Source organism: Eschrichtius robustus, chromosome 13, assembly GCF_028021215.1.
Source record: "Eschrichtius robustus isolate mEscRob2 chromosome 13, mEscRob2.pri, whole genome shotgun sequence".
NCBI classification, from domain to species: domain Eukaryota; kingdom Metazoa; phylum Chordata; class Mammalia; order Artiodactyla; family Eschrichtiidae; genus Eschrichtius; species Eschrichtius robustus.
In genome coordinates, this window is record NC_090836.1 from 18,333,171 (window position 1) to 18,355,356 (window position 22,186).

General features: G+C 35.4%; 1 protein-coding gene across 1 annotated transcript in view; it reads right to left on the reverse strand.

The window, feature by feature from the left end:
- The window catches only part of ABCC9 (ATP binding cassette subfamily C member 9), a 139,893-nt gene that overhangs the window by 102,907 nt on the left and 14,800 nt on the right, over positions 1-22,186 (reverse strand). The window contains exons 7-15 of the mRNA XM_068559737.1: positions 17,187-17,353; positions 15,596-15,838; positions 13,525-13,719; positions 11,368-11,520; positions 10,698-10,853; positions 9,394-9,528; positions 6,736-6,898; positions 1,861-1,901; positions 789-931 (exon numbers count right to left, since the gene is read on the reverse strand). Of these exons, the coding sequence (XP_068415838.1) occupies positions 789-931; positions 1,861-1,901; positions 6,736-6,898; positions 9,394-9,528; positions 10,698-10,853; positions 11,368-11,520; positions 13,525-13,719; positions 15,596-15,838; positions 17,187-17,353 (1,396 nt within the window). The remainder of the gene's footprint in view (positions 1-788; positions 932-1,860; positions 1,902-6,735; positions 6,899-9,393; positions 9,529-10,697; positions 10,854-11,367; positions 11,521-13,524; positions 13,720-15,595; positions 15,839-17,186; positions 17,354-22,186) is intronic.

Below are 22,186 nucleotides of genomic sequence, written 5' to 3' on the forward strand. Positions count from 1 at the left end.
CTACACTGCTTAGAAACCTATAGAAGTCTACTTAAAATTAACAGAACACTGCACTCAGTTTTGCAAAGTTTTTCCATTTTCAGAGACTGTGAGCCGGGATTTTTTTTTTTTTTTTTTTTTTTTGCCAAATTAAACTAAAATTAAAACAGAAAATATGTGTTGATATGAACATTCTCCATCACTGCTGGTAAAAACATAAACTGGCCCAGCTTTGCTGGAAAACATTATGGCCATATTCATTAAAAAAAACTTAAAAATCTGCACACATTTTAACCTACGTCTCCTTCAATGGAAAACAACGTGGCCATACTCATCAAGGGCATTAAGAAGATGCATACTATTAGAACAAGTAAGACCACTTCTAGAAATCTGACTTTAGAAAATAATCAGAGAAAAGTTTAAAGATAAACAGATGCTTCTCTCAAATGTAATTTACATTATTTATGTTACATGGGTGAAAATAGAAACATTCTAAATGTCTAAGAAAGAGGTAACCATTAAATAAATTAGAATACTTCCAAACAATGGAATATCATGTAGCCAATAAACGTCATGCATTTTGGTTTTAATGAGGGGGAAAATAACCCCCCAAAGTTCAAAATTTTTATTTTAGAATAATTATTTTTATATGAAATAGATAAAAGACTGAAAGGTAGCATACCAAAATTTTAACAAGTTATCTCTGGGCAGTGATTTGGATGTTCTTTTTATACTTTTTCTAACTTACTACCATGAGCAGATAGTATTTCTATAATCAAGCAAAGAACTCCAGACATTCCAGCACATACCTGATGATGGCTTTGACGGCAAATCTGACCACAGTGGAGAGCAGGAAGAGAGGGGTGACCAGGATGTGGAAGAGAGACAATGAAGCAAAGGCTTCTGCAGGTTTGAGATTGTTCCCGCTGGCATACGCATGGGTCACAAATGTCTGTGCAAAGAAAGGATTTTAGAGAAAGCTGGAGAAAGGTTCACAAATACTTGCATTCAATTTTACAAGCCTAACAAATTCTACTATGCCAATATGTCCATTGCAACTCTGAAAAATATAATACAATTGCTTCATCCAAATCCCTCCCTAAGAAAAATAACACTTGCTATTGGTAGAGTACTTAATGGTTTACATTCATTCTAGCAGTAAACTTGTGAAAGGGGCAAAACAGATTCTATTGACAGATTAGAAAATTAACTTCTGTCAAATTACTGAGATGGGAGAATGACCATGAGAGAATCCAGAGTTCTTCACACCTACTCAGGCTCTCTCCAACCAATACTAAATTTTCTGAGAGAAGAAAGGAAACATTCCATTGTTTTAGGGTCCCTATTGTGGATCTTTCCTAAAATCGCCAACAAGGGTATCCAAGGCAGACTTATTTACAAATATTTCTAAGTATAATACTAGTTCCTGGGTTTGTCCTTTTTGTTTGAAATATAATGTAATCATTTAACATTTTCCAGTTGTTGATCTAGCACTATTTTGTAAGAATGTCCAGGAACCAGGTCATGGAGATTAGGTCAGTAAGTTCTCAACCTCCGTTAATTTCGCTCCCCAGGACACATTTGGCAGTGTCTGGGGATATTTTTGATGGTACTAATGGCATCTAATAAGTAGAAGCCAGGGATGCTGCTAGACATCCTAATGCAGAGGACAGGTTCTCACAACAAAGAATTAATTATCGGGACCAAAAAGGTCCACAGCGCCACGGTTGAGAAACCCCGGATTAGAACTATCACAATGGAGACAGCGAAGAGAAAACTGAAGGTGAGGTAATATAGGTTACCACCCACCCATTCTTGTTCCTAAGTCATTTCTGAACACTGACTTAAGTCCATTTCTTAAGGTAAGAAAAAGTGTCTTACAGCAAGAACAGCTGCTATGGGAATTGCCGCGTTCATGAAGACTGTGGAAAGAAACCAAATACATTAGTTTCAGTGAACTGTGAGACATTTCAGTAACTTTAATTAATCATCGATTATTACTCTAACTTTCCTTGAAGGACCAAGTACATTAAGGAAGGAAGGAATTAAGTACAGGAAGGACCAAGTACATTAAGTAACATTTTTGTCTTGAGTCCACAAACATTTCCCAGTTGGTATTTCCTGGTTCACAGTTGTGAACTCCCATAGGTGAGGCTTAACCAGAAAATGTGAAAAATTATTTTTTTTATGACATGTTACAAAGAGCAAAATTTAGATAAAGTTATTAGAATTTAACACATATGCATTCTTCAGAGTATTCACGGTCTGTATTTTGTTTGGTCCACTAAACTAACTTAAAAATATAAAAATTGGGATATTATACAGATAAAAAGAATTTGACATCACGTGAAAAATCTCCTTCCAGCAGTGATATTAATTTTCACTTATAGACCTTTTGTTTAATAAAATAGCTCCATATCTTGGGCCCTCTGCTTGTTTAAATATCTCTCCAGGAATATATTGCACTATCATTTGATAAGCATAATATGCAGAACTGAAATAAGAAAAACTCATATTTAGGCTAGAATACTAGCATTTGGAAGTAATAGGAAAAATAAAAAGCCAAGTTGATGATTTGTAGTTATTTTGTCATAAACCATAGAGTTTTAGGAACGGAGGACCAAAAAGTAACTGCATAGTTGGTAACAGGGCCAGGCAATGGCAGAGCAAGAACTATAATCTAGTTTTCTTGACACTCAGAAGACAGTCCATCTAAAAACTATCACCAGCTCTCATGATCCGCTCTCATGAACTGTCCTTACCACCGTGTACAGACTCAGCCTGTGCTTCTGAAGGTCCACAGGTGGCTTAGCTATCAAATCCGAATTCTTGTACGGTAGCAGCAATCCAAACACGGCTCTGAGACTCATAACGGTACAGATGAAGAATCATGTTTCTGTCTTCATCTTTCTCTAGCTATTATGACCTTTTTTTTCTAAGTGTATTTCATTCTTTTCCTCCACATCATTATTTATAACTCATTCTAAATATCTTTAAATAAGTAATCTCCTCTTGATGAGGAAGAGTGAGAGCAGCTGCTATTTTACTAAAAACTATTTATTTGGCACTCTGCACCCAGTGCAGGTTATCGGGGACCCTTCCTACCTCATCATAAAGATGAGGATGGGATGCACGAGGTCACACAGCTGGGCTCCTCAGACCGTACTCACCACCACTTCACTCTGCCACTACTCAACAACTCACAATTACTGAGGTATGACGGGAGTGCCTTCTCCTATTTAATGATTACAACTACCCTGCGCAATAATGAGGAAAGCACTTAGGAAAGATGAGTCACAGGCAAGATTCCAAGCTAGGAGATGACAGAGCTTGGATAAAACCCAGACCTTTCTGGTCAAAAGCTTCATGTTCTTCCCACTTCTCCACATAAAACTCTATCAAAGTGAAGAGAGAAAAAATAAAATCGTGCCTTTGTCTTTGGCCAAAAAATGAAATCCATAAACAGCACATGACCATTTGGCAGTGGAGATTAGGAAATGATTTAACAGAATCTCTTTTGCCCCCCAGATATGATCTCCAGTGGCAAGAACACTGATTCATAGAGATGGATCTTCAGTTTTATTAGTATTTATCCTGTTTAACTTTGCTTTTCAACATTTTCCGATACCACAGATTGAGCGCTTTTATGTTTCAGGTGCTTTTCTATACACCTTACATACATTATCTTATTTTAATTCCCCCAGGTATGCTGAATACAGCCCAACTTCCTGATGAGGAAACCAAGACGCCACCAAATGCTGACCAAGGATGTATAGCAGACACGTTGCTGAGGCAGGATTTCATTCCAGGTCAGCCTGCACTCTAAGACCCAACAGTAACCACCATGTTATACAGTTGACATTTTTCTTTCTTTCTTTTGTTTTTTGTTTTTTTTTTTTGGTCTAAACTTATGGTACTCTGCAAATACTATTTACAAAATATTTTTAACAGTTACAGAACAGTGCCACGTCCACTGCCTCATTTGACTCTCACAATATACCTGTGAGAAAGGTATTATTCTTATTACACCAATTTTTAGAGGAGGAAACTGAGGGAGGTTATTGAACACTAGCCCACTTGCCAGGTGCGTTATACAAAACAATGAGTAGGAAGCCCTTGAGGTAGTGCCTGGAATAGAGTCAATCAACAAGTCAATCAACATTTGCAGCATTCCTTAATCTATTCTAATCTTTACTACAATCCTACATGGTAGAGATTGTTATTTTCCACTGTTACACATGAAAAAATTGAGGCTTGGAGGATAGAAGTAGTAATTTGGTCAAAGCCATACTGCTATGAAGTGGCAGAATTCAGATTTAGAGCCAGGTCCATTCAACTCAGATAATGGAAGCTCTTCACCACTACCAACACCATACGTAACCAAATCGGAAAACTTGGAAGTGGTGTAAGTGGAACTTTGCACCACTGATATAAGAATTCCTGCTGCCTATAATCATAAAAACAAATATTCATTGCAGCTCTGTTTACAATAGCCAGGACATGGAAGCAACCTAGGTGTCCATCATCGGATGAATGGATAAAGAAGATGTGGCACATATATACAATGGAATATTACTCAGCCATAAAAAGAAATGAAATGGAGGTATTTGTAATGAGGTGGATGGAGTTAGAGTCTGTCATACAGAGTGAAGTAAGTCAGAAAGAGAAAAACAAATACAGTATGCTAACACATATATATGGAATCTAAGGGAAAAAAAAAAAAAGGTCATGAAGAACCTAGTGGCAAGACGGGAATAAAGACACAGACCTACTAGAGAATGGACTTGAGGATATGGGGAGGGGGAGGGGTGAGATGTGACAGGGTGAGAGAGTGTCATGGACATATATACACTACCAAATGTAAAATAGATAGCTAGTGGGAAGCAGCCGCATAGCACAGGGAGATCAGCTCGGTGCTTTGTGACCACCTAGAGGGGTGGGATAGGGAGGGTGGGAGGGAGGGAGATGCAAGAGGGTAGAGACGTGGGAACATATGTATATGTATAACTGATTCACTTTGTTATAAAGCAGAAACTAACACACCATTGTAAAGCAATTATACTTCAATAAAGATGTTTAAAAAAAAAAACATGATTATGCATTTTCACCATCATGATTTCTTGTTTTTCTCTTCAGTATGGCCTCCTCTGTCGTCTTCTCTTTTGTCTCTGACTTTCAAAAACCAACCCAAATCTTACATAACTGGGTTAAGGTGAGTTAACAACCCACCTCTGCCATTTAGTAGCTGGATGATTTGGGGGACATTCAAGTTACTTAAGCTCTCTCCACCTTAATCTTTTAGTTTGCAAAACGAAGGTAATAACAGAATCAAAATCTTTGGGGAATTCCCTGATGGTCCAGTGGTTAGGACTCTGCACTTTCAATGCTGGGGCCTGAGTTCGATCCTGGTCCTGGTCAGGGAACTAAGATCCTGCAAGCCATGTGGCATGGCCAAAAAAAAAAAAAGAAAAAAAAAAGAATCAAAATCATTGGGCTGTTGTGAGGATTAAATAGGATGACATATGTAAAGCTACTTATGGCAATAATTGGCTGAGTATCTCAATATATTTTTGTTATTATTATTATTATCATCATTATTTCTGGCTGTATCCATCCTTGCCATGAGAACTTCAGTCCACTGCAGAGAGAAATATATTGTAGGAGCCAGCAGCTTAGAGTACTATCATATAAGCAAGTGGTTATCGATCATTCCATCTTCTAGCATTTTGACACCATATTAGCAGTGGTGCGGAGCTAGAAGATAAATCTCCTTCCCATTTCATTTCTAATGTATCCAGCATTAGGGCTAGAATAAATGAGCTATATAAACCAAATATTTTCCTTAAATCCATTTCACAAAAGTAGTGTTTATAATCTCTAAGGACTCAAGTAGTTTAGAATTCAAAGGAAACAATCTATAAACCTCCAAAACTTTAAGTTGTTGAAGGTCTGGGGAACAATAGAAATGAGCAAAACTGACACACAAACTAAATCAAATATTAGTGAGAGTAGTTTGGCTAAGTTCAGAAGAATTGTACTAACACAAACTCATTCTTGAGAGTACTCAGTGTCACTCTTTGAGAAAAAAAACAATAATATTTTTGTAGCAATTGCTTTTTAAAAATTAGAGTTGTGGAGAAAATGCTTTGTATTTAAAAAGTCTTGAAAGTGTATTGGAAAAGAGGGTTTTATGTGAATGCAGTTTGGCTTCTTTCATCTGGAAATGCTGACACTGTTTTCTCCTCAATTTTCAAAACTGGCATTTCACATGCAATCTTCGAGGAAATATAATAACATAAGCTCCCAAAGAGACAGGGAAGACAACCTCACATAATTTTTAAGGATGTCTGGGGACAAGAAGATCAATAGTATTACAGTCAAATCAATTTAAATAAACAAATTTTTACTGAAAACCCATGATGCATCCCAACTGTAACTGATAAGAGGGTTTCAATTATCAGTACTACTAATCATCACCATCCCCATTTTACAGATGAAGAAACCAAGGATTTCGGATGTCAAGTAACATGGCAAAGACACACATTTGTAAAGAACTGAATTCAGGTCTACTTGACTCTAAGCTTGTCTAACTCTGCTCTTTAAATTTAAATAACCTCGCGTGGCTAGCGGCTATTGGACCACACAAATGGAGAAAATAAATGGGCTTCCTCTGATGCCTAGAATGTCTCAATGATCACAAGTTAAAGTGAACAGACCACATGTTTTCTGGTGGTCCTCAGAGCAACAGCAACTTACTGGAGAGTGATGTATAAAGAGCAAAGGTTTTGAGACTGGATAGTTCTTTCATTCTTGTTTCTTCTACACTCTTGCAAAAGATGTGCTCCCAGGCGTACAACTTTAGAAGTTTGATGCCTTTCAGTATTTCGTTTGTTTTCTTCAGTCTCTCAGTGGAATAATCCTATAAAAGAAAGGAATAAAAAAACAATGCAAGCTGCATCCAAGTGAATCAGAGAGGCAAGACCACGTACTAGATAGGGATTGAGGAGAGTGTGATTTCTGCCCGGCTCTGAGTCTAATGATGGCTGTGAGATTCCCGGGAGAAGCAGTGAAACTCTCTGTACTGCTGCCTCCAGTGTGAAAATGAAGAGTTGAATGAGACGGCCTCAAATTTCTTTCCACCTAAAAAACTGTTTATGCCTCTGTTGCTTTGGTTTAAACAAAAGCAGTTTCTTAAGTTTCACATGATTTCCTTGAATACTGTCTGCAGACAACACACACAGACATGTAGGGAACTGATAAAGAGGCTTCCAATGGCTCCTTCTAATATGTAAATCATTTCTTTCTCCCCTCAGAACTATCACTCATACTTAGGAAAAGAGAAACAATGAATATAAGAAAAGTCAGTTTGCTTCTGATTTGGGAATGTGAGGGTACGGTATTGTGTGTGTTCACATTGAGTCTTCATAAGACACTTACTGAAACCAAGCCTATTATTTTTAACTTCAAGAAATCTCCACCTCCTTCTTCATAAGCTCTTGTCTAAGGCCTAAATTAGATGTACTGATTGCCAACCACTTGGATTAACTGTAAAGAGATGTGTAGCAGATCCAAAAGCCTCTCTTTAGTCAACTGTTTCAGTTTCCTCCAAATATTACATTAGAATTACTAGGAAAGTACAATATCACCTGTGAACTCTCAAAAGGATCTGCAGAGTGGCAAAAGGCAGATACGAGGAAGCAAAAGCAGCAAATGATCTGATTTTTTTTGAAGTATAGTTGATTTACAATGTTGTGTTAATTACTGCTGTACAGAAAAGTGATTCAGTTATACATATATTATACACATTCTTTTTTTATATTCTTTTCCATTATGGTTTCTCATAGGATATTGAATATAGCTCCCTGCGCTATACAGTAGGACCTTGTTGTTTATCCATTCTATGTATAAATGCTACATCTGCTAACCCCAAACTCCCACTCCATCCCTCCCCCAACCTCTCCCCCTTGGCAACCATCAGTCTGTTCTCTATGTCCCTGATTCTGTTTCATAGATAGGTTCATTTGTGTCATCTTTTAGATTCCACATATAAGTGATATCATATGGTATCTGTCTTTCTCTTTCTGACTTACTTCACTTAGTATGATAATCTCTAGTTGCATCCATGTTGCTGCAAATGGCATTAGCAAATGATCTGATTTTATTCACCTTTTTGTCTCTTGAGGGTCTTAAGTGCCTATCAATGACTGCTTTGGTGAGTGAACGAATCAGTATGAATGGCTAAATGAAAGTCAGATGTTGGTTTGTCATGTTCCCTCTTCCACACCTTTCTGTATCCGTGTCCTGGAGTAAAGAGGGTAGATGGCTCAGACAGAAATAATGAGTAACCTCGTCAGAAGCGGCAGAAAAACAAGTGATAAAAACCACTTGTGTAGGACTCAGAGGCAAAGAATATACAAATCAATTTTCACTGCAAAGTAAAGGAGCTGTTACAGTGGAGGATTACTGGACTGAATGTCAATATTATAACATAGTATGAGTGTGTTTCATGTTTGGTAATTGCAATCATTGTTGCTTTTGTTGTGGTCATCCATGTACAATGCTTGGTGTCAGTCTATATATCTCTTGTAAAAATAAAATACAGTGTGTGTGTGTGAAAAAAAAAAAAAAAACCACTTGTGTGACATGGGACTTGCTTGTCACGGTGGAAACACCAACTTGGGAAACAATCCACCAGTGGCAGCGTCCCTACATTTCACGCCTGATTTACAGACAGCCTTGCTCGTATTTAATCAAACTTTATTTCTAAACATGCTGTCAACAATTTTATTATTTGCAAATATTTCTTTAAAAGAAGCCAATTCTTGCTCAAATAAAATGATTTCATGGCAAATTGAAGCCAGAAAGGGTCAATAATCAAGCTTTTTCTTGCTTGCCAAGTTGACCACGAACATACTAAGGCAGAGCAGCTGCCACTGAAACATTTCAGTGTAACTCCATAGCTCATCACATGGTCTGATTCACCCCTAGGGACATTTAATTTCAGAAGCACCAAATCTGACCCTTTATTTGTTCCTCGATCCATTTCTCCCACGTCAGTAATTGACATCCAATGTACGTGTAATCAAAAGTACCCATAAGTGGGTTCTCTAGTACCCGTAAGTATAGGTAAGTGATCTACAAGAAGATCCAAAGCCTCAGCACATCATGACTTGTGAAAACATCAGGCATTGGGATTCTTGTGTTTAGAGTCTAAGATCATTCCGCCTTAGATGTCAAATCCACTTTTAAAAATTGTTGAGCAACCCAGAAATGTCCCATTTGCTGCCTAAGAACTGAAATGGAATATAATGATTTCCAAATAATCCTGAGTGGTATGTATTAATTTCCTATATTTTAAAAATAAAACCGCACGACTAGATTTTCCTAATAAAGTTTCCAAAAGATGTTACTTACAAGAGTGCTCTTCTGAGCCTCCGCCAACTTTGTAGCAATGAAGTACTGAATTGGCGCAAGGAGCACAATGACAGCAGCACCAACCAACGCGCTGGACCCAAGCAAATTGTAGAGCAGAATCACGCCCATTATGATCTAGCAAGGAAAACACAAGGCAAGGGGAAAAAGGATAGGGGTGTGGGGACCACTGCATGAAAGGAAGGATTTTTTAGTGAAATGACAGTGTTTCTTAATTATTATATTAAGTGTATTTGGAAGTCAACTCAACTGTAACAGTTGAGTTTTACTATGATTTATTTGGCGAAGGCTAAATAGCTGGAGTTTATTTTTAGTGTCATGATGTGTACAACTGGTGCCGAACCAATTTACTGCATGAAGTTGCGGAGTGGTCCCAAGGATGCTTTCAACCTGAAACAGGCTTCAAATTTTTAAAAGAACACAAAATTTTTCTTGAAAATGTTGTCACCGGCCATAAATTTAACATCCCATATTCTCTTGGAATTGTATTAGCTTATCAAGGCAAGGGGGATAGAAAGTAAGAACCAGCATCATCATGTAAGAGAACAAGAGAGTTGTTTGTGGACTAAATGATCTGAGCTCGTCAGCTCCTCAATGACCCCGGAAGTCACTTAATGACAAAAAGGGCAGGTCTAACTAAAACCGTGGAGGAGCTAATGTTGGTGCCCCATCTTACCTTACTTCCCTCTTTAAATTTATTTCCCAAACCGAAGACTGAACCACTTAGGCCTAGCCTCTCCGGTTTGTCACTTTCTTCTTGTTTTTTTCAAACTCAGATTTTAACCCTGCTATCTTCTCTTGCTGTTTTTTTCTTTAATTTCCCAATAGCTCAGTTTATCATAGCTCAAGATGTCAACAAATGAATTGTATCCATACAGTTAAAGCCTTTAACCCATGCCTATGTGCCAGTGATAACAGCTTATTAGTGACCTTCTGGAGGCAACAGCACATGTTTAGTGACTAATCAATTAGGCTCTTTGGGAATTCCAATCAAAATGAAAATTTCCTTCAGGTCACCTTTGATGCAGTCATTTAGAGGCAGCCTGGAATTTTTGATGCACTTTAAATTACACCATGTAGGCAGCTACCTAGTTGATCTGTGTATAAACACATTTTGATAAAATAAAGCTTATTCTAAATCTTTACTTTGTGCCAAGCACTGTGAATGATATACACATGGATTTGGATTTCCATTACAAATGAAAAAACAAACAATAAATTTTAAAACTGATATCTTCTTGTTCTTATTTCCTCTGCAAATAAGAATCTTACTTATATTGATCTACCTGAACAGGCATAGCCCATAGATTGGGACACAGGAACAAGAACCACATGAGTTGATTGGTTTCAATGGCAACCAAGTTATTGATCTGACCCAGGGTCATCTCACCCATGGATAAATTAGATGTAGAAAGCCGCAGGATTTTATTGTATATCATGGCCTGAAAAAAAAAAAAGAAAAAGAAATGTACTTGAAGCTCTAAACTTAATAATCAACATTATGCTTATTTATTTTCATTGAAAAAAATAACTTTTTAAAAATTTTTGAAAAAAAGGAGAAAAACCCTATAATGCCATCTTCTTAAGTCAACCATTATTTTCATTTCAGTATTGTTACTTTCAGTCCTCAACTAAATAGAAACTTATTTTTTCTGGTGATATAATCTAAACATATATTCAAATTTAAACATAATCTCTGGAAAAAGTAGTAACAGAAATAAATAAATGCAAGATTTCAAAATATTTTAATATATTATTATAAGTATTATTTTTATTCAGTGGGTTTATTAATTAGCTCTGTGGTTCTTTTTTATTAAGTAGATCCTAGAAGTGTTGATGTCATAGTATCACAGTGAAAATGGAAGGAAAAAACTAAACTGAAGCCTCTACCATTCCTATCACTGGATGGTATGTGGCATTTTCAAGAGGCCAAGATCATTCAAAGCTTGTACGTACCAGCAGGGCTCCACGGAGATTAATGCCAGTCTCTATGGTTACATAGTAGGAAGCCTGCAAAAATGTCCTTTGCAGAATAAGAGCCAAGAACAGAAGAACTGCTAGAACATAGGCATTTTCAAGAAATTCCTTTGATGAGAGGGTTTCTGAAGTCTTATCCCAAAAGAAAAAAAGATATAAATTAAAACTGTTCATATACTGGTATACAGTTTGCATGTATTAAACAATACATGGTTGTTAAATATAAAAACTCAATGTCTTTATAGTACAGCAATGGAATGAGCCACAGCAAGGCAATTTTGGTTTTTCCTCATAATATCCACAGATACAAATACAAACCAGTTCAATGTAAAAAATCCCAAATTGATCATTAAGATGGCTGGAAATGCCTGAAGGCATTTGTAGGAAAAAAGGTACATTTAAAATTTTTAAGTTGAATACATTTTCTACAAAGATATAGTCTACCTTAGTTAACTGGAAAATAGTAAACCAAGATAGAAGTTAGTTTAGACTGTAATTTAGAAGTAGAAGCTACAAAGCTGATAGTCGGTCAGCAAGACCAATGGGACAAAAATAAAATTTCCAAGACCAATGAAACAAAAATACAATTTCCATAGCCTTATTAATTTAAAATAATTCTACAGAGTTGACTTTTTCTGATCTTCATCTATCTGAATTCATATAATGAAATAAATTATAAAATACATAATTTGGCTACTTATTTCACCCACGTGACACTTTCAGTGACAAAACACAACTTATGAAAAACTGTTTTAGTCAGATTATGACTGAAGTCATCATAAGAATATACAGATTGATTGCTTTTTGTTTGTAACTAGCATATGGTAACTTGTTTGTTAGAAGTAAGGGAAAAGCAACACTCAAATCAACACATCATGTCAATTTGGGCACTCTTCAGTTTTTATGGTTTAGATCCGTTAAATTCTACTTCTGGTCCCTTCCTCTCCTTTCCTGGGGATACATACAAATGTGTAAGTGTCTTCCTTCTCAGAAAAATACATGGTTAATACGTGTAAGGGAGAGGGATGATGGAATTCTATGTGGAATTCCGATATCTGTATGTAAATCAGGCTACTAGGGACAAAACATCACAAACGTGTATTCAGTGGTAAAATATCTGGTTCACCTCTATTACAATTGAGCACTCATATATGCAAGGAACTGGGCTAAGCATTGTGGGCACAAATGGGAACTGTTCCTAGTTGCTCTGTTTAAAAGAGCTCACAACCTAGAAAGGTAAGTATATCCATAAATAACCTGCTTCATTACAAATAGTATTTATGGTAAGTGCCAATGCAAAGTGAACAATGTATTAGAATGGTACCAAGGAGTGTCAAATTCCAACGAGGACAAGCAGAAAAAGTTTCACCGAAGACGCAGCATTTACTGCAGGCTTTGAAAATGTGTACAATTTTAATAGGTAAAGAGAAGAGGACAGGAAATTAGATTGAGAGAATAGAAAAGGAAAACTGATTCATCTGGACTAGAGTTTCTATATGTGAAACTAGGGAAATCAACTCTTATTTTAGAAAGAAACTAGGTAGGAAGTTCATGATGCAGACTTTCTTAAGAACAGGAAATATAAGATATAAATTTATAACAGCAAATAATTTATACTATATAGTCCCCAACAGTAACATAATATCTAATAAAAGTAAAATGTGACTTGCCCTGATCATTGTGAAACAGGGTGATGGCTTTTACTATATAGGAAAAGATAAAAGTGCATACTAAAAATCACATTGCCAATATCATTGGTCATAGGCCTCTAAAAAAGTGACCCAGCCACCCTCATGTACTCATGCATGAAAATTCTTTACAGAATTGCTATAAAGATCTAATAAAGTAATCAATATGAAATATCTGAGCATCGTTTCCGGCACACAGTAAACGCTTATTAAATGTTTATAGCCTCTGAATCTGAGAAATAATTTTGTTGGCCACATCCATTCATTGAATACATACACTCATGTTTTTCTCTACAAGGAAAACTATTGTTTTCTTTCTTTTAAAAAGCATTCAATTCTCTGCAAATAAGCCTGTTTGAACTGCTCATAAAACTGCATTTTAAAAAAGTAGCAATTATAAAGAAATTTGCCAATAATATGTTTCCTTTCAAAAGCACCACAAACTTACTCCTGTTGTGTTATTTGTCCCATTCTGGGTTTCATTCACACGTTGAACTATTCCAGAAATACAGAGAGGTCCAGCAAAACCCAGCAAGTCAGCAAGATAACGAAATGTGCTACTAAGTAGAATTGGTCTCCCAAAAGCTGTGTACATCGCTAGCCATATAGATGGAGTCCGATTTGGATGATCGGCCACTTTTTTCTGAAAGAAAAAAAGAAAACTTGATGAACCATAATAAAACAATAGAGCGGCAATTAATCTTAGGAACTATGGAAATCTCTTCCAATATTTCTGATATTTTAAAAGATTAAAAATAAATGTTACTGAATCCCTTTCAATACAGTACATATAGTCTGGTATCCTTGCATCCTTTGTAAACAATAACTACTGAATGTGTTTTAATGAAATAGAGAGAATGAAGAGCAACCAGACCAGTTTTTCAAACATTTTGTATCATTTTTAGTTGTCAAAAGATGACCCCAAATTCTTAAGACCAAACTAATTTTAATTCCCTTTGATTTAGAAAATGAATAAATCTGTCATGAATATTACCAAATAACACTGTATGGAAAAGAAAATAGTAAAATACAAAGGTCCAGGTTATTGACAGTCTAGTTAAGATTTCTGAAGTCACCAGATTAAAAGAGATTCACCTATCAAGTTACAAGCTAAACAAAAGAGATCATCCAACTTCAAATTGTTTCTTCTCCAGGTATTTCCCATCTCCATAAACGGGGGTCAATAACTTTTTAAAAGTTACGTTAGACTTGTGTTTCCTAGTTATTCCTTAAAGAAATGCAGAATGAAGAATGGCATATTTGCTTAAGCCAACTCATGGCTTCACACTTCTACAATCATGTGTTGAAAAGATTTTAAGACCTGAACAATCATAATTACATCTTGGAGAGGAAGTAGATAGAGTTTCTTCATTGTGGCAAAGAAGTTAACTCAACGCATTACAGTTCAATCGTGTTTCATATTCAACTCCCTGTGAGATGAATAATTCAGTTATTTTTTACAGTTTATTGATAAAAGACATTAACACACCGAGTTCAAGTGACTCTGTATTATAAAGAGCACTCAGAAAATTTAAGCTATGCTTAGGCTATAGCGTTCATCTTTACTTTAGAAAAGAAGTTTTTAAAATATTATGCAATACTTTTCCCAGAGGTGAAACCAGAGAGATGACTCAGGTTCGTTTGTAGTAACCATTTCCTGCAATATTAATTTCATAACACACATTTTTGACACAAAACAGAGGTCATTTTCATCATTTACCATAAATGCTTTGTTGATCTTGATTTAGAACAGCCAAAAACTCTTTAATTGATCCATCATACCCAATTCCCTTCCAATGTTGGTGTAAATACTCCTATTTTTAATTACAATAATATCTGTAGGTGATAGCAATATAAAATACATCTACCACGGTGGCTATCACACAAAACTACTCAGAATGATAACAAGACAAATTGAAACTATCCAAAGATTCTGATATTTAAATTTTTAAAAGCAATTATAAATACCCAAAGAAAGTACAAGAAGAAACCAATTTTGCCAGACATATAGGATGATACACGGAGTAGGTAGATGATGCCCCTTTATTTAATTTAGTTCCCCAATTTTGAAATACAGAATCCAAATTTTAATTAATAATTAATTTCAGGGTTTTAGTTTCTCAAAAGTTATTCATGGATATTTTCCCTTTAAATAACAAAATTATTGACAAGCTACTTGAAAAAAGACAATAAAAATTCCATGAATTATTAATATAGGGTGACAAGGATTAGACATACACAATTACTGAACTTAATTCTTACTTTCCATTTGGTCCTAGAGAAAAGACAGTCTTCTCTCTGTCCCTCCTCATGTAGTGACTGGGCAACTAACACACCATATTTCATAGGCTCTTCTGGTATATTCTCAGCAGTCCAGTTAACATGACTCAAAACTACTGGGAAAGACAGATCGAGAAAATCTGCTCTTCCTAACTGTAGGTATTATTTAAGCTTAGCGCCTTTATATTAATAGGCCCATTCTCTACAATCACGGACATGAAAAACAGATACTCACTTACCTTTTGTTCTTCATACGCATCTTTCAAACACACATAATTTGTTACCGCCCTCATTGCTATTGGTAATTTTCCAATCGCCTTCCCATCAATAGGCTTTTTATGAGCGGATATGATGAGCGTGTTCATCCACCAGTAGGTCGCTTTTGACAGTAAATTCACGAACGGCTGAAGAAATCTCACACCCAGATCCTGGAGGTCTTCAGGAGGCTTCACTTTCTGAGGATTCATGAAGAACACATATCTCTGTGGCAAGAAAAATTCCACAGGATAACAACCTAATTCTTTTTCCACATATTACAAATAAAATGTTGGGCTTCCCTGGTGGCGCAGTGGTTGAGAATCTGCCTGCCAATGCAGGGGACACAGGTTCGAGCCCTGGTCTGGGAAAATCCCACATGCCGTGGAGCAGCTGGGCCCGTGAGCCACAATTGCTGAGCCTGCGCGTCTGGAGCTTGTGCTCCGCAACAAGAGAGGCCGCGGTAGTGAGAGGCACGCGCACCGCGATGAGGAGTGGCCCCCGCTCGCCGCAACTAGAGAAAGCCCTCGCACAGAAACGAAGACCCAACGCAGCCATAAATAAATAAATAAATAAATAATAAAATTTTAACCTTTTCTACATTTTCATTTCATGAGGCCAAAATTTATATTTTCATACTTCTTTTCATCCCTTTCTGAAATATTCTTTTGAGGAAAAAAAAATTCCCTTTCGTTGTGACTAGATTCTAATTAAATTCCAGAATTTCACACTTAATACACTGGGGCCAATGCTAAAAATCAATTACCCCTTTAAAAGAGAGTTATCGCTAAAAATCAATCTTTCCTGATATCCTTTCACGATATTTCATGATACTTAGTGGTAGATTCAAGTAAATGAATATTTTTACATCATGCAGATTGCTTAAATGTGTTATCAACACCACTGTTGAGTCACTCTCTGTTAATTTGTGGTCTGGCTGATGTTCGCTGCTTTCACTATCCATTGCAACATGTATCATGTCATTCACAGCAAACTCAGAGTGCCGTGATGGAAAATGAACATTGAAAAATCAGTCACTAGTATGTCACACTATATAACGGGCAGCGTTATGTGGCGGGAAGTACAATAGGTTTGTAATCACAGACCAGGTATGAGACTTGACCATGTTACTTTGGCTATAAAGCTAGAGTTATGTCTACAGAAGTTTCTTCATCAACGAAATGAGCAAACTGGATTAGGTTATCTTCTTTTCCATTCAAAATTTCTGCAAATACACTAGTTTGATTAAGCCAGGTTTGATTTGGACCAATCATGGATGATGGAACTACCTGATGAAAACAGTTTCATCGATAATATAGACTAAGCATAATGTCTGGCACATCATAGGCACTCGACCAATATTTATGAATGAATACAGTAAATAGATTCCAGGGTCATATTGAGATTTCGGGAACATTAATGGTCTGAAACTTAGTAATTAGTTCAATTTTATATTTATACACGTAGATGATATTCCACTGTTTATCCTCTTCAATACTGATTCTTAACTGACAATGATCTTTAATATTCGGGTCTTGAACTCCACTAACTATACAAAAATCACTAGATACCTACTCTGACGCGAATGACATTGATCTCCACGGCCATCAGGAGTCCATTCAAAATGACCATTATGCCTGTGATGCAGAAACGCAGGTCTGATACTCCCCAACCAGACTGCCAGTATTTGACCAACTTTATGGTTTTCGTGATAAAGGCCATTACCCAATACAGGAATAAGGCTGGAAAAATAAAAAGTAAAAAGAAAAGATACAATCTTTCACTGCTATTTTTTAAAGCTTCACTGAAATTTCAATATAAATACAATGTTGACAAAGACAATTTAAGATATTCTATTTCCAGATAATTTTATTTGTTAAGAAAACAACAGATATGCTTTAGTGCACTTTTGGAGTTTTGAATTGCAAGTATGATAATGACTTTAAAATATTAGTGCTTCCACTCTGATTATGTGGGATAGATGTGCAGATATAAGGAGACATGTAAATAAGGACAGACTATACTCTACAGAACTTAACGTGTGATTAATGCTATAGACTTTAAAGTTGATTTTATCTTTTGGTCTTGTTTTTTAAGAAGCCCTGATTATATGAAGAGTTAACAAACTGTTATCTGTGTAACCTATCCATTAGTAAGTATGTTGCAATTTCCAGGGGTGTTATCCTGGAATTATTATGGAATCTATGTAGCAGTGTAATAGGGTTTCTGCTTTACTGATCAGAATTCAGGTAGTAAGTGACTCTTCTCACTCAAATGGTTTAAAACACCACAGGCATCCACAGTACACAGAGAAGAACACTGATCCTACAGAGCAAATGAGACCACAAGTAGGTCAGAAAAGTAGGGATCTATATCATCTCATAACCACAGCCAGCATTTTGCAGAAATATGAGATGAAAGCACAAACTTTCCTAGAAATCTGTTGTCAAGGATCCAGTATACTTTGAACTTTGAATAAAGCTCAGTACAAATGAATATGAGATGAGGAAGAAGAAATCTAAAATACACATAAGACAATCCCGCTTGGACAACACTTATCAAAACCAGAAAGTTTAAGGGTGATCACAACTTCCTTAGAGAAAAATAACTGAACATTGGCATAGAAACTTATATCTTTTTTTTTAGCTTAAAATACAGGGATTGTCAGAATGGATTTAGAACAAATAAGCGGACCAAATTATGTGCTATCTAAAGAGATTCACCTTTAATATAAAGAAAGAGTAGATTGAAAATAAGTGGGTGGAAAAAGCTATACAATGAAAACAAGAAGCATTAGAAACTCGGAGTGGTTATGTTAGTATCAGATAAAATAGACTTCAAGACAGAGTATTATCAGAAAATTTTTAAACTTTTAATAATGATAAATGTGTCATTTTTCATAAAGACAATAAAAAGTACACATATGCCTAATGAAGATTTAGAAAGTCTGAACATTATCAACCACCTTGAACTACTTTGTATGTATAAGATTGATATTTAATATTATAAAAATACACCACCTCTTCAAAATCTATATTATTGTTAAATTCACATGGTACTAGTACACACTATATACTCAGAAAACAAGAAGCAATAAATTGAAAATAATGGAAATCATATAAAGAATGTTCTCTGATCACGATGAAGTTAAATTAAAAATCAAGAACAGTAAGCATATTGACTTTCCTATTGCTGTTTAGCAAATTATGATAGGTTCAGAAATTTAAAACAACACACATTTATTATCTCACAGTTTCTGTGAATCAAAGGTCCTGGTGTGGGTCAGCTGGGTTCTCTGCTTCAGGTTCTCATGAGGCTGCAATCCAGGTGTGGACTAGGGCTACAGTCTCAACAGATTTGGTATCTTCATCTTTGCCAAACCTTACTGGCTGGAAGCAAGTCACAGGTCCACTCATACTCAAGTCACTCAAGGTCCACTCACACTCAACTCACAGGTCCACTCACACTCAAAGTATACAGAGTGTGAACACTAGGCAGAGATAATGGAGGTAACCTTTGGGTTTTTCCACACACTAAGATATCTAGACATCTCCAAATATTTGGAAATTAAACAATATGCAAGAGGGAGGAGATATGGGGATATATGTATAGCTGATTCACTTTGTTATAAAGCAGAAACTAACACACCATTGTAAAGCAATTATACTCCAATAAAGGTGTTAAAAAAATACATTTCTAATTAACCACGTTAAAAAAGAAATCACTAGGGAAATTAGAAAATATTTCAACTAAGTTATAAGGAAAATACTACAGATTAAAAAATTAAGAATTGCAACTAAAATACTTAGAGGAAAATTTGTGGCTTTAGATATTTACTTTAGAAAAAATTAGGTCCAAAATCAATGACCTAAGTTTCCACATTAAAAGCTAAGGAAATAACAAGGAACAAAATAAAAAGATGAGAGATAACTGTGAAAGTCAATACAATAGAAAATGAATAACTGAGAAAATGAACAAATCCAACAAGGTTGATTTTTTTGAAAAGATCAAGAAAATTGATCAGTCCCCAGCTAGACTGATCAGGAAAACAACACAGATCTACCAATTTTAGGAATAAAAGAAGAGTTATCCCTACGTATCCTATGTACTTAAAAAATATGATCAGGGAATATCTTGAACAACTTTTATGACAATAAATCAAAAAACTTAGATGAAATAGAAATTTTCTCTAAATGTGGAATCTAAAAGGAAAAGATACAAATGAACGTATTTACAAAACAGAAACAGACTCATAGACTTAGAGAATGAACTTATGGTTACCAGGGGGAAGGATGAGGGGGAGGGATAGTTAGGGAGTTTGGGATTGACATGTACACAGTGCTATATTTAAAATGGATAACCAACAAGGACCTACTGTAAAGCACAGGGAACTCTGCTCAATATTATCTAACAACCTAAATGGGAAAAGAACTTGAAAAAGAATAGATACATGTATATGTATAACTGAATCACTTTGCTGTACACCTGAACTATCAACTATCACAACACTGTTAATCAACTATACTCCAATATAAAATAAAAAGTTAAGGAAATAAAGATAACTTCCCTTGAATCTAAAAAAAAAAGTAAAATAAAAATAAGCTTATGTAATTTCAAAAAAACAAAGGAAATTTTCTCAAAAACTATAAATGCCAAAACTGCCATAAGAAGAAACAGATACTCTGAAGAGTCTATAATAAAGAAATAAATTTATAATTTAAAATCCCTCCTTAGTAAAAACTCCAGGCCCAGATGATTTCACTGGTGAATTCTACTGAACATTTAAGGAAGAAATGAAATTAATCTCACACAATGTCCTTCAGAAAACAGAGAAATAGAGAACATTTTCCAATTCATCTGTGTATCCCAGCATATAAAAGCCTGACAAAGCTATTGTGAGGGAAAAAAAAAAAAAAAACCCAGACCAATATCCCTCACAATAAATGTAAAAAACCCTAACAAACTCTAGCAATATGTAGCATGGATAACGAATCATGACAATGTATGGCTTAGCCCAGTATGCTCGGTTACTTTATCATTTGAAAAACCAATCAGTGTACATCAGCAGAAACAACAGAAATATAATTGCTACAACTGATGCAGAAAAAAAGTCTTTCAATAAAATTCAACATTTATCATGACTACAAAAAAGAAACCCTTGAGAAAGCAAAGCTTTGCATAGGAAAAAAACTTACTTGATAAGGTCTTATATAAAAAGCCTATAATCAATTTTATAATTAAGTATGAAAGATTATTTTCCCCTAAAATCAGGAGCTAGATAAGGATTTCACTCTCACCATGTCTATTCTGCATCTTACTGGAGGTTCTACGTAGTGCAATATAGCAAGAAAAAGAAAAAAAAAAAAAAAGCGTAAAGTTTGAAAAGAAACAAGTATAACTGTCTCTACTTTCAGATGGTATGTTTGTTTATATAGAAAATCCCAAAAAACTTACAGAGCAATAATTAAAAGTGATGAGTGAATTTCCAAGGTAGCAAGATATAAGGTCAATATAAAAAACCCATTGTATGTTACACACTGGCAGAAACAATTGGAAAATAAAATTTTAAATACACTTCCATTTATAACAGCAGTGGTAAAACAAAAAAGCTAATAATAATTTTAACAAGACATGAAAGATCTCTACATCTCTATAAAATATTGCTACAGGAAATGGAAGGAGACCTAAAAAAGTAAAGAATGGATTGTGAGACTCAACATTTTTAAGATGTCAGTTCTCCCCCAAATTGTTCTGTACATTCAGTGCGATCCCTATCATAAGCCCCCCAAGGAATTTTTTTTTAAAGTAGGAACTGACGACCTGATTCTAACCCATATATGGTAATAAAAAAGAACTAAAATATCCAAAACAGTCTTGGGAGAAAAACAAAGAAAACAAGCTGTATGATCGTAATACATGACTTCAAGACCTCCAAAGCTACAGTAATCAAGACAGAATAGTGATGGCATAAAAATCCATGAATGCATCAAAGGAATGGAAAATATAGAGCCAAGAAATAGATCATACTTAAACAGTCATTTGCTTTAATTTTTTCAAAGGTCCCAAAGCAATCCAATGAGAAACGGAAAGTCTATTCCACAAATGGTGCTCAAACACAGCTATACATTTGGAAAAAAAGAGAACCTTGACACCAACCTCATATACCATACACACAACTAATTTTAAATGGATCACAGTCCTAAAAATAAAAACTGAAAGTATAAAGCTTCTTAAAAAACCCAGGAGAATATGAGAGAAACATATTTTGAGGGAAGGCAAAGATTTAAGACAAAGAGAGCAATATACATGAAAAAATAATAAGTTATACTACATTAAAATTAAAATCTGTTCATCAAAAGACCCTGTTAAGTAACTGAGTTTGCAAGCCACAGACTGGGAGGGAAATATTCTCAAAACATGTGTCTGATGACATGCTAGTGTCTAGTATATACAAAATACTCCTACAACTCAATAATAAAAATGCAGTCCAATAAAAAGTGGGCAGGAGATATGAATATGCACTTCACAAAAATAACAAATGGCCAATAAACTCATCAAAAGTGTTCAACATCATT